General features: G+C 37.3%; 1 protein-coding gene across 1 annotated transcript in view; it reads left to right on the plus strand.

Moving 5' to 3' along the window:
• The first annotated feature begins 8,461 nt into the window (after positions 1-8,461).
• Positions 8,462-13,636, plus strand: part of LOC126418980 (ubiquitin carboxyl-terminal hydrolase 32) — a 245,455-nt gene continuing 240,280 nt past the window's right edge. Inside the window, exons 1-2 of the mRNA XM_050086028.1 lie at positions 8,462-8,727; positions 8,821-8,948. Coding sequence (XP_049941985.1) covers positions 8,670-8,727; positions 8,821-8,948 — 186 coding nt within the window. The 5' untranslated portion in view covers positions 8,462-8,669. The remainder of the gene's footprint in view (positions 8,728-8,820; positions 8,949-13,636) is intronic.

Raw genomic sequence — 13,636 nt, forward strand, 5'->3', positions numbered from 1 at the left:
CTAGATATTCACTGGTTAAGTTATGTTTGGTCTGTGAGAGCTATTTAAAAATTTGTGGGGATATGAAATGGAACAATTATATAGGTTCAATTTTAGCTAAAGCATGTGTTGGACTTCAGTTCATTGGCAGGATGCTGTAAAAGTGCAGTCTACAAAGGATATTTCTTATAAAATGCTCATGTGACCCCCATCCCAGAACTATGTAGACGTGTCTTTCTTGATGAGGGACCTTGTTGAGGGAGATGGCATGCATGCCATAATGACACAGATATGCATACCATAGGTTTCTGTTGAGAAGTCAGACAAACTTGTGGTTCCTGAAGTCACTGGATGTGAGAGTGTTCCGACATACTGTTTGGCAAAATTGCCATGATATGTTGGTACTTACACAACTGATAGTAAGGGAATAAGAGAATTGTTATTTTTCCCTGAGAGCATACAACTCTGGTGCATGGGGTGGAGAGCTGCATGAAATGACTTTTCAGACTGAAGACGACAACAACAAGTTCTGTGAGGGACCCACACCACATATAATGAACTGGAGATATTGAGTATATCGTCACAGGTGTGCGAGATTCAAGTGGGGAATGTCATGAAGGTATGAAAGGACATCGACTGGCTGACACTTGAAAATAAGATGTCAACTATACCACAAAAGCCTACATAAAGTTTCAAGAACTGGTTTTCAGTGAGGAATCTAGGGACATACTGTAGCAATCTATCAGTCTTGTAGGGACTGCAAAGACAAGATCAAATTACTTAAAGCACACACAAAACCATTCATTCTTCCCACATGTGACTGGAATTGAGCCATTCTTCTGTAAATTGCCCTTTCTAAAACTATGGAGACAACGATGTTAATGTGAAATTACTAACCGTGTTAATGACTTTCTTATAAAGGAGGTATAACAATAACATACTGTAAAGCAGCTACACTTATACACACATTTAAAGAAAATGTTGGAATTAAAGTTTAATGCTGTTATCCAGAAAGCATGTGAGGGACCCACACCACATATAATGAACTGGAGATATTGAGTATATCGTCACAGGTGTGCGAGATTCAAGTGGGGAATGTCATGAAGGTATGAAAGGACATCGACTGGCTGACACTTGAAAATAAGATGTCAACTATACCACAAAAGCCTACAAAAAATTGCAGAGGTATAATGTTCCACTTCTTGCATACTGGCCGATCTATATCCTACTCCACAGTTTATGATTAAGCTAGGATTTTTACATTACATTAACCAGTGCTTAATTTGTGACTGTATGCACTGATATTGTGTTCTAATACATGTGACAAAAAATCTCGAACCACACGTTTTGGGATGTGGTATGACGGTACCTGTGACGAATAAAAAATTTGAACCACACATTTTGAGATGTTGTATGACAGAACTTATATTTTAGCAAAGGGTCATTCCATGTCAGTTCAACCAGGAGCTCCAGCTCATAGTCTCAGATTTGACTGAAATTCAGTACACTAATTCTACCGTGTGTAGAACACTCATGTACAAAGTATTAGTTTACCCTGCCAATTAGTTCCAGAATTATGGCTTGTGAAAGAAGGTGGCGTGACCAAGAAATTGCATCATGCATCTGGCAATCTATCTTCAGACCCAAATTCAGGTCTTAATAACTTTGGAACTATTCCACACAGTCCAGTGAAATTTTTACAACCCAGTAACATCTATTTAGAGAACACACACCATGAATCAAAACAGCAACAACATATTTCTGAGGGAAAATAAAAAATTAAAAAATGTGATTAAAAAATGTAATACATTAAAAGGTACATATTGTAGGTGCCCTCTATGCCAAATATAATTCACTCAAAAAGGGTATAATTTTTTTGTGGTAAGCTTAATGTGGCCTAAACACACACAGAACTCATCATGCCCATATCAGTCACAAATACTGAGTTACATGCACATGAAAATACAAAAATTTGAACAATTACCTGAAAAAATGTATTTTCGAAGTCTGGTAGCACAAAAGGGACAAGTGGTATCCAAGCCAAATTTAACACACTACATAAGTAGACCATAATGATATATATCTCAAAATTTTAGCATGTTATTGCAAGACATTTGTGTACAATGGAAGTTGACAGCGGATTTGGTGATGTGGCCATTGTTCCACAATACAACTTTGTAAAAACATATTGTAAACTGTTCTGCCTCTTCTTATCCTCTCCCACTACTGTTTAATCACTAAGCAACAACATATAGACAGATTAACACAACCTATCATTAATGTTTACTGCATCTTAACTGCTAAAAACCAGTCAATTGTGCTCCGAACAGAAGTTCTCTCACACTTCAGCTACTGTACTCTGTACATTGAGTGGCAAATTGTACTGTCTTTGTGACACTGTGGTAGGAACTGGAACTATCATAAGAATATGTTCAAAAGGAATCCAACACCTGTCTGCCAAACATGGCCAATAAAATGATTTTGCTGGTCCTGCTGGTGCCATGAAGTTCACAAATACATCACCTCCTGCTTCACAGCACTCTGCAACACATCCTAAGTACCATTTGTCATCATAAACAGCAATAACATAGCAACCTGGTTGTATGTAGCTGTTTTTGCTTCTGAATCCTGAGTCAGACACACTGTGAAGACACATGTTGTACATAAACCTATAGTTATAACCGGACAGTTTGCTCATCTGCACATTGTGAGAGTCCACTGGTGAGAAATGATGATGGCTCCTGGTGCCTGCAACAGTTTTAATGTGTTCTAGTCTGCTTTTTAGCAACTCTTCGACTGATTTCACCTCATCTTTCAAAACATAGAACGAATGTATGCCAGAGATATTTTTCTGTACCCAGGTAAATAATAGAAGAGGTGTTAGAATGTGACCTTCTGTAGGGTGCTGCAGACTAGCTCGTGATACCATGTGCTTATGGTAGCACCAATACCATCACACATATTTTTACCATGACTTGTTGCAAAAAAATTCCATTCTGCGTGAATCTGAAAATCATAGTAATGCATGCATAAATTTTTGAGATTTTTACAGTTTTTGTACTGACTAGCTCCCCCATCACTGAAGTATTTCGCAAAATGTATGTGAGGCAGCTTGTTTTTCACATATGCCATAACAGTGCGAATGTGGGCATGAACTGCAATGGCATCATGAATTAAACAGTCACTAAAAATGCACAGGTTCATGACAGACATATCACCTGATTCACCTCTATAGTAAATCGCAAATGGCTGGAGAGTTGCTTGACTGTTGTCCCAATGATATCCTTGGATGGCTTCTTGAACTATAAATGCATAATTTTCAGAAAAGTCTAGTATTACTATAATTTCATCTTGTTTCAAATTATCCTTTCAAAACTGGAGATAAGCCAATTGTGCTGTTGCTGTGAGTGGTCAGTTTGTCCGTTTTTTGACAACACATTTCAACAAAATCTTCCACTGTACTTTGCTTTGTTTCAAGACTTGTGTGCTCCATGTGTGTCCATTGTTTATAAGGAACAAGTTCGTCATCCACAAGGCGTTCACCATACAGTTTGTTATTCATGTGTTCTGCAAGATTTGCCTTACCAGGACACTTTTCACACCTGTGTATCATGCACTGGTAGGAACTGATGTCACACACTAGCAGCTTCATTGTATCTTTGTAATCCAGACCAGAATCCTTTATAGCAGTTAACATCAGCTTAGTATTTTGTTGGGTCTCACATACACAAACATTGTGTGTGCCTCTTGCGCTTACAGGCACAACCCATTTTGGCCGAAGACTGAAAAAAGATGATAAACCTACTTTGGTATTGGGATGCTTTTCCTTGAATTCTACATATAGTTCTGATATGTTGCATAGCAACAGTCTTTTTGCATCTGAACACGTACATTTCCCATTTTCACCATTAAATAACCTTTTTTTCCAGGCATTATTCGGCTGCAGTCATTATTTTCATAAAACTCCGACACTAGCACCTTTATTTCTGAACTCAGTTGCTTACCCTGAGCCTGCTGAAGTTGTGGAAGCACTCCTTGGGTTGCTTTTATTTTCCTAGCTTGCTTTACCATATATGTAGAAACATTGAATTCCTTTGCAGTGCAGCCAATAGACCAGCTGGAAGGTGCAAGGGTAAGAGTAGCTACTTTTTTCTGGCATGTGGATATGGCACATTTTTCTTTCAAATCATGCACAATTTTGTCCAAATCAGAGCATTTCTGGCATGATATCTGTTCCTTTGGAGCAGATAGTTCTTCCTCTTCCACCATTAGTGTGTCACTTATTTTGTGTTTTAATTCCATTTGAGCTTCTTGTAGTTTTCTTCTACCATAGCTGGGCCTGTCTCTTTTCCCAACTTTGTGTGTCTTCATGGGAGACAAACCAAGAGCAGTCACTGAAGTATTTAATTGCTCATCCGCTGTGGTTGTAGATGGCTGATACTCTTCGTCACTGTCATGTAAATTATGAGAATATTCTTCAATTTTTAGCAGTGTAACACACCCGGAACATAACTTTTGCCCTAGTTTCATGTTAAGCCCCATGCACTGACTCATTTTCAATACTGATTTTATATCAATTTCTCTGAGGCTACACTTCACTGTCTTCTTATGAATTCGAAATGGATCAAAACAACTTCTTTGTAGGAAAGAATACTTATCCAGAAACACTTTCATATGATGATAACAAACACTGAAGTTTCCCGGAACTGTACTTCTTGTGCTCACAACGTGTATTCCGGATCTCCATAGCAACAAATCTTGGTCCGATTAATCCAGATCATACAGTACGAAGTGAATGCCACATTTTGTTCCATATGTTGTTTTATGACATTCAGATGCTTGTGTTCTACCAATACTGCAACTTGTTTGAACAAAAGTACCACTAGTACACTCTTCTGCTTCCATACTGCCTTTCCATAATAGTACTGACCAGTCTGAAGTAGAATCTTAAAAACATGAGTAACCTGTAATTGTTGCTTGTTTCCTTTGTTGTTCCTGCCTAACAATGACTCATTCTGTCCCTGAAACTACCATTGTCTAACTATCTGTTGCCTAATGGTTCCCAACAATTGCTGCAGTTTTATCTGAAACAAGCTGTCTGCATCATCACTATTACTTGCTAAATCACCTTAAAAGAAACGTAACCAAATACATCTCTGTCAACTCTTATTGTACACAAATGCCTTGCAATAACAAGTTGAAATTTTGCCACATATTATATTATGGTCTACTTATGCAGTGTTTGAAATTTGGCTTAGATATCACTTGTCCCTTTTGTGCCACCACACTTAGGAAATCCAAGTTTTTCAGGTAATTTTTCAAATGTTTGTATTTTCATGGGCATGTAACTCTCTTTGTGTGACTGATATGGGCAAGATGAGTTGTGTGTGTGTTTAAGCCACATTAAGCTTACCACAAAAAAAGTTATACCCTTTTTGAGTGAATTATATTTGGCATACAGGGCACCTACGATATGTACCTTTTAATGTATTACATTTTTTAAATCACATTTTGGAATTTTTTATTTTCCCTCAGAAATATGTTGGTGTTTTGATTCATAGAGTGTGTTCTCTAAATGGATGTTGCTGGGTTGTAAAAATTTCACTGGACTGTGTGGAATAGTTCCAAAGTTATTAAGACCTGAAGTTGGGTCTGAAGATAGATTGCCAGATGCGGGTTGCAATTTCCAGGTCGTGCCACCTTCTTTCACAAGCCATAATTCTGGAATTAATTGGTAGGGGAACTTAAAATTTTGTACATGAGTGTTCCACACTTGGTAGCATTGTTGTACTAAATTTCAGCCAAATATGAGACTATCAGCTGGAACATTTTCTCAAATTGGTTGAATTGACATGGGATGATCCCAAAACAAATATTGTATTCACACTTTTAAATAGATAACACTTAACACACTGACTGCCTGACACCATAGCAGACCTTTATACCTGATGCCATCTGCCCGCTGGTGGCCACAGCAGAGCCACATGTCTGACGCCACAGCCTGACAGGCAATGTGTTAAAATAACTGGAATGTCGGTATGGATAATGCACTTCATTTGCTAGGTATAATCCAATTAGGATGTGGTATGACCTTGTCTTCCTCTGACCTCTTAACTGATAACCCATCCAATTGTACGAATACCTACAGTTTAACTTTGACTCCTGACTGGTGTTAATTTTGCATTTCTCACATCAACAAACTGTTGTTTCACAAAAATTCTGTTACTGACTGGACATAGTACTCTTCACTACTGGATTTGGGGGCACTTACCCACTGATCCCCACTAACCTAACAATATTGCCCTAGTGGTTGAGCCAAACAATGTATTTTACTGGCCACTGCCCTATTTTAACTGATAACCCCTTGCCTGACTGATGTGTGAACTGTTTCCACCACTCTATTATGATTAGTTTCTCTGCAATAAGAATGAAATAGCAAAAACATGCATAAGTTCCTGCATTTAACTAGATATACAAAATGTAAATATCTTTGCATTCCATAACTTATCTCACATAATATGCATTTACTATTCACACAACTTATGCAGTGGCACTAAATACACAAAAACATTCGTGCCGAGCTCATGCGGACAATATGCTGCTGATAATTACATTACTCTAATTAGAAAAGTTAGCCATCTGATCAGCACCAAAATAAGACTTTTAAAATTAGTTCCTAAATAAACAGTGATGTGGTTAAAATTCTTAACTTTCTGATGCAATTGTTACTGTATTGAGAACAGCTATGAAGAATTTCAAGATACTTCAATTCTTACACCAATGACTAATACTTCTTTGAACCAGTTTCTCAGAAGCTGTAGTCAAAAAGTTGCATATGCTAATTCTGATGTAAGATAATTAAAAAGTGTAATGGTGTTTATAAGAGCAAAAATAGATTTCATGTGAATAAGAAAATTATTATGCACTGAGTGAGGAACATAGAAATGGTGAAAAATGACGCATCACGATCAAATGAATGCATCATGCACAATAATTACAAGACAGCATAACATAGCATGTGTCTTCACCTAGAAAATTTGAGGGTATTTTTCCCAAAATTATACAAAACCAGTACTGTTCCTAATGTGTTTCTATGTAATATGACTTTAACTTTAAATATAATTTCCATTAAATCTATGCAAATTACTAAGGAGAACGTCCCCGCATAACTGTTAGTACTCAAATACTGTAATACCTCCATGATGATTACTTTGTTTTCCCAGTACAGCTTGCCTCTGAATTGGAACACACCCGTATATTTCTAGAACTAATTTATTGTTCCGCTTTATGCCTTCCCTTGATGGGTTTCATGTCTTAAAAGATGGTTGTAGATCTTCCAGCACTGAATTTGAGTTAACCTTTATTTTTCTGCTGGCTATGGGTTCTCAAAATTAAATTAGTAAATTTACTCACATTCCATTAACATTTTACGGGGATAACATAGAAAATAATTGAGGAACACACATTTGTCTCTGTTACAACGCATTTATTTATTTATAACGTAATCGTACTTTACAAATATTATCTACACCGAGCGGATACCGCAAAGCAACTAATAAAGGATTATTCATCTTCTGGAGCTGCATATTTGTCTTTTATATGATCCCACAGTTTCTGTAACAAAAGAAGTTATCTACTGTAAATATTATTTCTTAAAATAAACGAAGACATTAGTTATAAGGTAAAATTCCTTACGCCTCTGTTGATGTAATCGAACGTCCAGGCTGATCCAAGTTCAAATGTCCTTTCAAACACAAATGCACTCAACATGATGGTTAATGCAAACGTCGACGTTCGCCGAAACACAGACTGGTACAGTTTAGTTGTAATTCCAGTCATGGCAAAACAAGTGGGATTTTAGTCTTTCTCAATTCCACCCAAAGCAGACTCCTCAACCCACACGGCACACACTACAGAAGCCAAAGATACTTTTTCACTCTGATCTTCTTCAAGGCATTGAAGTGAGGACATTAAAATTTATCACTGGTGTTTTGATGCACCGCAAATCGAAGGGATATTATTTTAATTTAGTCAAGAGAAACTGGAAAAAACTGGCAAAGACACTCTTAATCTAAAATGATGCGAGCTTATAATTTACGTAAACATAATCTGTACTCATAGAAAATAAGCACTTCATATTAATAGTAAGATGATTTAAGTTCTTTCAGTCCCCGTATTCTTTTTTTTGCGACGTAAATTAAATTATCCCTTTCACATAAATCCCTAGGTATGTTGCGGCGGAAGTATTTCTACGAACTGTAAGAAACAGTGGAATATGGGACTTATAGTTTATCATATCATCTTCATGACGGGGAAAATTGTTTGTCAAAATCATGACTTGTGTGACATGCTTCAGCACCAATCGTTTCCCAATTGACAGTACATCAAAACAGGTGCCTTGCAGAGAGTACATTTAATGTTGTTTGTTTCATCTGTGGTGGGAATATAATCGTCGTGACGTTTTGCTAAGGGAAGTGGTACTTACTGTAAATTGTTAACTGTGTTGAAATTATTTCAGGTGCAGACAATGAACAAAAAAATATATTACGTAATAATTTCTATTTGCAATGTAATTATTACTCCGGCTTATCCGTAATGGATGACAAGTGGTGTGCGACGTACATAAATATCGAAGACTTAGGAGGTATTTGCGATTTGTAGAACAAGGAAAATAGTTATTTCTGGTAAAAATGGGGGCAAAGGATTCAAAACCCCTGTGTATAACATACGAAGAAGCAGCTAAGCGTGGTATGTGTTTACGTCCTGTTATCGTCAAACTAAAGATGCTCTAAAACGTAAACATTGGACAAGTTTGACGTTTGATTATATTTTTGATTACAGTGACAGAAGCAGAGCTGAAAAGACTGAAGGAGGCATTTAAACGTGTTTCTACCGTAAATGGATGCATAACGAAGCAGTCTTTCGTAAAAGATGTCTTGGGCGATGGAGTACCGACTCAGATAGCAGAGGTATGTAGATGATTACGTTGAGTAGAGACAGACTTTCACCTGCTAATAATGGGCTGTTAATTTTGTGTTGTTGGATGAACAGTAATAAACAGTTAGTGTTACTCGTTAAAGTTCCATAAATTGTTTATAGTTTTGTTATTAAGTAGAATACCTTCCGTTTGCCCAGTGTTTATTGCTTACTGCAAAGTTGTATACGTGTTCATTGATTAAACTGTTCTACCTTATCTTAAGACATTTACATTTCTTCGGAGGTAGCCTCTCTAGGTTGTTGCCAGAAAATGACTTTAGATTGTGCTGTGCAGTCTTGTGATTGCTTTTTGAAATATATATTATTTTGGAAGGCTACACAGTTCCAGAAGAGGTACTTGAATTCCATTTAACAAATTAGACCCTTAGAAACTGTGAAATATGACATAGGAACAGTGGTAGTTTTATGTTTGTGTCAAGAGATTTGTAACAGAAGCAAAAGCATGAAGAAATATTAAACAGAAAACTAAATATTGTTACATGTAAAACATGCTTAAGAAAGTCTACAATATAGAAACATACAGTTTACTGAAGTGTGAGGTTATGTTCTGGGGTAACATAAGCAATGGACCCTACAGCTTTAAACACCATTAGAATTATAAAAGAAGTTAGCAAATGGGAATTTTGTAATGAGGTATAAGAAAAGCAATGTTAAATGAATTAGAATACTACGTATATTATTAATAAACTTTCGTAGCTCTTCAGATTTTGGTAACCTTTGTGGCACTGTTTTCTACATGCCATTTAAATCGGCATGTTTCTTTACATCTGACATTTTCTTTCTTCGACATTCTTTATTTATTTGGGTAAGCTTGTAACATGATGTAAAGCTCCCAGTTAGCATGTTTGCTTGAGAAAACGTGACAGTCATGTTACTAGCTATCGGGGGTTAAGAAAGAATGCTTTAATACTTCCAGTGCCATTTGTTTTATTTGACAAGTCACATGTGTTATTAGTTACTGTTTATTATGTCATTTCGACATTGCATGTGGAGGATATAGGCCTACTGGAATTATTTATTTTCTATCATTTCTGGTGAAGTGCATAAGACGTCCTTCTGACTGCACTGTACACCCACAGCTTTCCTTACCTTGTGTAGTAGTTGTGGCCCATTTGACAGATCTATTTTCTTAACTATCATTGAAGCAACATAGTAGAAAATCGGTGTGTGGATTGAGTCTATTGAAACCAGACATATGATTTGACTCGTGGCACAATGACACTGTCGTGTGTACAGAGATAGAACACACACAGTACAGCAGAGTCCCGCTAATTCGAACATGAAAAATGTTAGTCTAAGTATGGAAAACTGTGCGATGAACTGCTGTACATAAACACTATTTTAATTTAAACAGTACAGTAAACAAGTATTAGAAAAATTGGGAAGAAAATATTAGGTTTAAACAATGCATAACAATGAAAGAAAAGCTGTCAAACTTACTAAAATACAGCAGACATTTTCTCCCAACTTTTTAGATGACACAAACTCAGTCATTGTTTTGTTTTGTGTGTGTGTGTGTGTGTGTGTGTGTGTGTGTGTGTGTGTGTGTGTGTGTGTGTGTGTAAAATCAAGACTGTTACGACACATGGGTGTGCCATAGTCTCATAAACATCAAATCAGCAGGTGTAGCAGTGGGCTGTTGCTCCAAATAATGTAGCGCGAAGTCGACGGCTTCTGCTGCATCACTGTGTGGCACCAGGTCTCCTTTGTCACCTTCAGGCTCCTTGTCACTTCCGTCCAGTGCTGTTTTTCTGGGGGAACGCTGGGGGATACGTACCCCTAAACTTTTTCGTCGACAAAATAATTTTTTTACAATGTTGAGAACTTGGAAGAGTGCCAAAGATTTATTTCATGGACGTAAATTTTTATTTAATTTTTTCATGTTGGTAATTGCAATACGAATGATATCAGTGCAGTTTTTGGTGGGAAAAGCGATGTCATTGACTGTTTTAAGCATTTTGAAGATGCGGCAACCATTCTTGACAACTGAATCGCTGGCAGCCAGTTCAACATGCATGTATGGCCCTCACCCGCTAATAGCGGGCAATGGTAGTGCTAAACGGATATGCAGACGCTCAAACACCGAGCTACTGATGGATCTCTCTACGGTCCCGCTACATGATGATGTTGATGACATCATGACTAAAAGCAGACGGGTGGTATCCCATGCTTCAGTTATAAGTAATTTTCGCTGCATTATATCCACTGTTGGCGTACCCTCAAACTATTTTTTAGAAATAAAGCACTGCTTCCGTCACAGCAGTCCACTTCTTCCTGGTCTTGAGTCACAGCAGTAACAAAATCAGAGTCAGTAAGGTTCTCCACACATGCCCCATCTGCTGCCATCCACTCATCTATGTCTCCTTCACTAGCTTCTTCACATCCAGGGATTGTCTATATCATTTGTAGTAGAATCCTACAATGAATTAGGAGATAAAATGTAATGAGGTATCTCAAGTGGGATGACCTCCGTGTTAATCAGCATGTATTCTGAAGTGTTGGTCACGCAAAAACCAAATTGTTTTTTTATCACATGACATCCTGAAAGCCATGGATCAAGGCAATCGGATAGATGTGCAGTATTTCTTGACTTAGAAAAAGCATTTGACTTGTACCACACTTAAGCTTAATGTCGAAAGTATGATCAAATGGGATATCATGTGGAAACTGGTAATGGATTCAACATTTTTTGGGAGAAGGACACAGCACTTTATCTCGGATGGAGAAGTCGGTTATCAACACAAGTAGAAGGAAAGTAACTTTAGGTATGCACCAGAGAAGTGTGTTGTGACTCTTGCTGTTCACGTTGTATATCTATGACCTTGCAGACAATAGTAACCTCAAACTTTTGTAGATAATGCAGTAATCTATAATGAAGCACAGTCTAAAAGAATCTGCAAAAATACTCAGCCAGGTCTTGATAAGATTTTGAAGTGGTCCAACTTCAAATGTTCAAGAATGTATACAATTGTGCACTTTACAAAATGAAAAAAAAGTGATATCCTATGACTACAATATCAGTATTTTCTGGTAGAATGATTCAACTGATACAAATACCTGAGTGTAACGTGTGTCACACCAGCAACTCCGAATTACATAGAAAGGAATTGTCTATACAACACTTCCTCAGGTCTAGCAATTCTTTTGGTGGCCATGATCTTCACTAGTCTCTCCACATCTTCACCTTTGCCCCTCATCTACTACAATGTAAGTATCGGCCTGAGCCAAATATTTTTATTTATGCTTAAATTATTTCTCAGCTGTGGCATTAATATTGCTTTCAGTTTCTTGATTTTTCCAGTCCGACAAACTTTCATAATTTGATCACATTTCTGGCTGATTCCAAAACTCTGAACTATGCAAGACCTCTTCATGTTCTGGAATAATGCTGTGAAAGTTACAAATTTGTTATGATTTAATTAATTAGTGTTTCTTGTATAGCACAGTAGACTCTTGATAATTTGAATCTCGAGGGACTGAGGGAAAAGTTCAAATTACCAACAGTTCAGAATAATAGGAATTCACATTATTGAAAGGGACAGAGGAAAAATTTCAAATAAACAAAGTTTGATTTACGGTAAATTGTAGTACATACATGTGTACATTCATATGTATCTTAATGATGTTCAAAGTAATATGTATCTATGATACATACAGTACATGGAAAAACATACCAATGAAACTGGTAAGTCATTTTGAAAAATAGTTTGTGATTTCCTTATGAGAGACAGACTTCCATCTAGCATAGTCCTGCTCGATAATGATGACAGCTGAGGAGAAATCACTGCGTGTTTCTGTTCTGATGGCAAAGGAGCATATGATATGTACAGGATGACCTTGCATCGCTCAGTGTGACTGGATTTGGCAATTATACTTAATTATCTTCCAGAGGTTGTACAGAGTTTCAGAGAGAGCTTAAGGGAACAATTGACACCAATGGGGGAAAGAAGTAGAGTAGAAGAAGAATGGGTAGCTCTGAGGGATGAAGTAGTGAAGGCAGCAGAGGATCAAGTAGGTAAAAAGAGGAGGGCTAGTAGAACTCCTTGGGTAACAGAAGAAATATTGAATTTAATTGATGAAAGGAGAAAATATAAAAATGCAGTAAATGAAGCAGGCAAAAAGGAATACAAACGTCTCAAAAATGAGATCGACAGGAAGTGCAAAATGGCTAAGCAGGGATGGCTAGAGGACAAATGTAAGGATGTAGAGGCTGATCTCACTAGGGGTAAGATAGATACTGCCTACAGGAAAATTAAAGAGACCTTTGGAGAGAAAAGAACCACTTGTATGAATATCAAGAGCTCAGATGGTAGCCCAGTTGTAAGCAAAGAAGGGAAAGCAGAAAGGTGGAAGGAGTATATAGAGGGTCTATACAAGGGCGATGTACTTGAGGACAATATTATGGAAATGGAAGAAGATGTAGATGAAGATGAAATGGGAGATAAGATACTGCGTGAAGAGTTTCACAGAGCACTGAAAGACCTAAGCCGAAACAAGGCCCCGGGAGTAGACAACATTGCATTAGAACTGCTGACAGCCTTGGGAGAGCCAGGCCTAACATAATCTACCATCTAGTGAGCAAGATGTATGAGACAGGCGAAATACCCTCAGACTTCAAAGTAAAATATAATAATTCCAATCCCAAAGAAAGCAGGTGTTG

This window comes from Schistocerca serialis, chromosome 9 (genome assembly GCF_023864345.2).
Source record: "Schistocerca serialis cubense isolate TAMUIC-IGC-003099 chromosome 9, iqSchSeri2.2, whole genome shotgun sequence".
NCBI classification, from domain to species: domain Eukaryota; kingdom Metazoa; phylum Arthropoda; class Insecta; order Orthoptera; family Acrididae; genus Schistocerca; species Schistocerca serialis.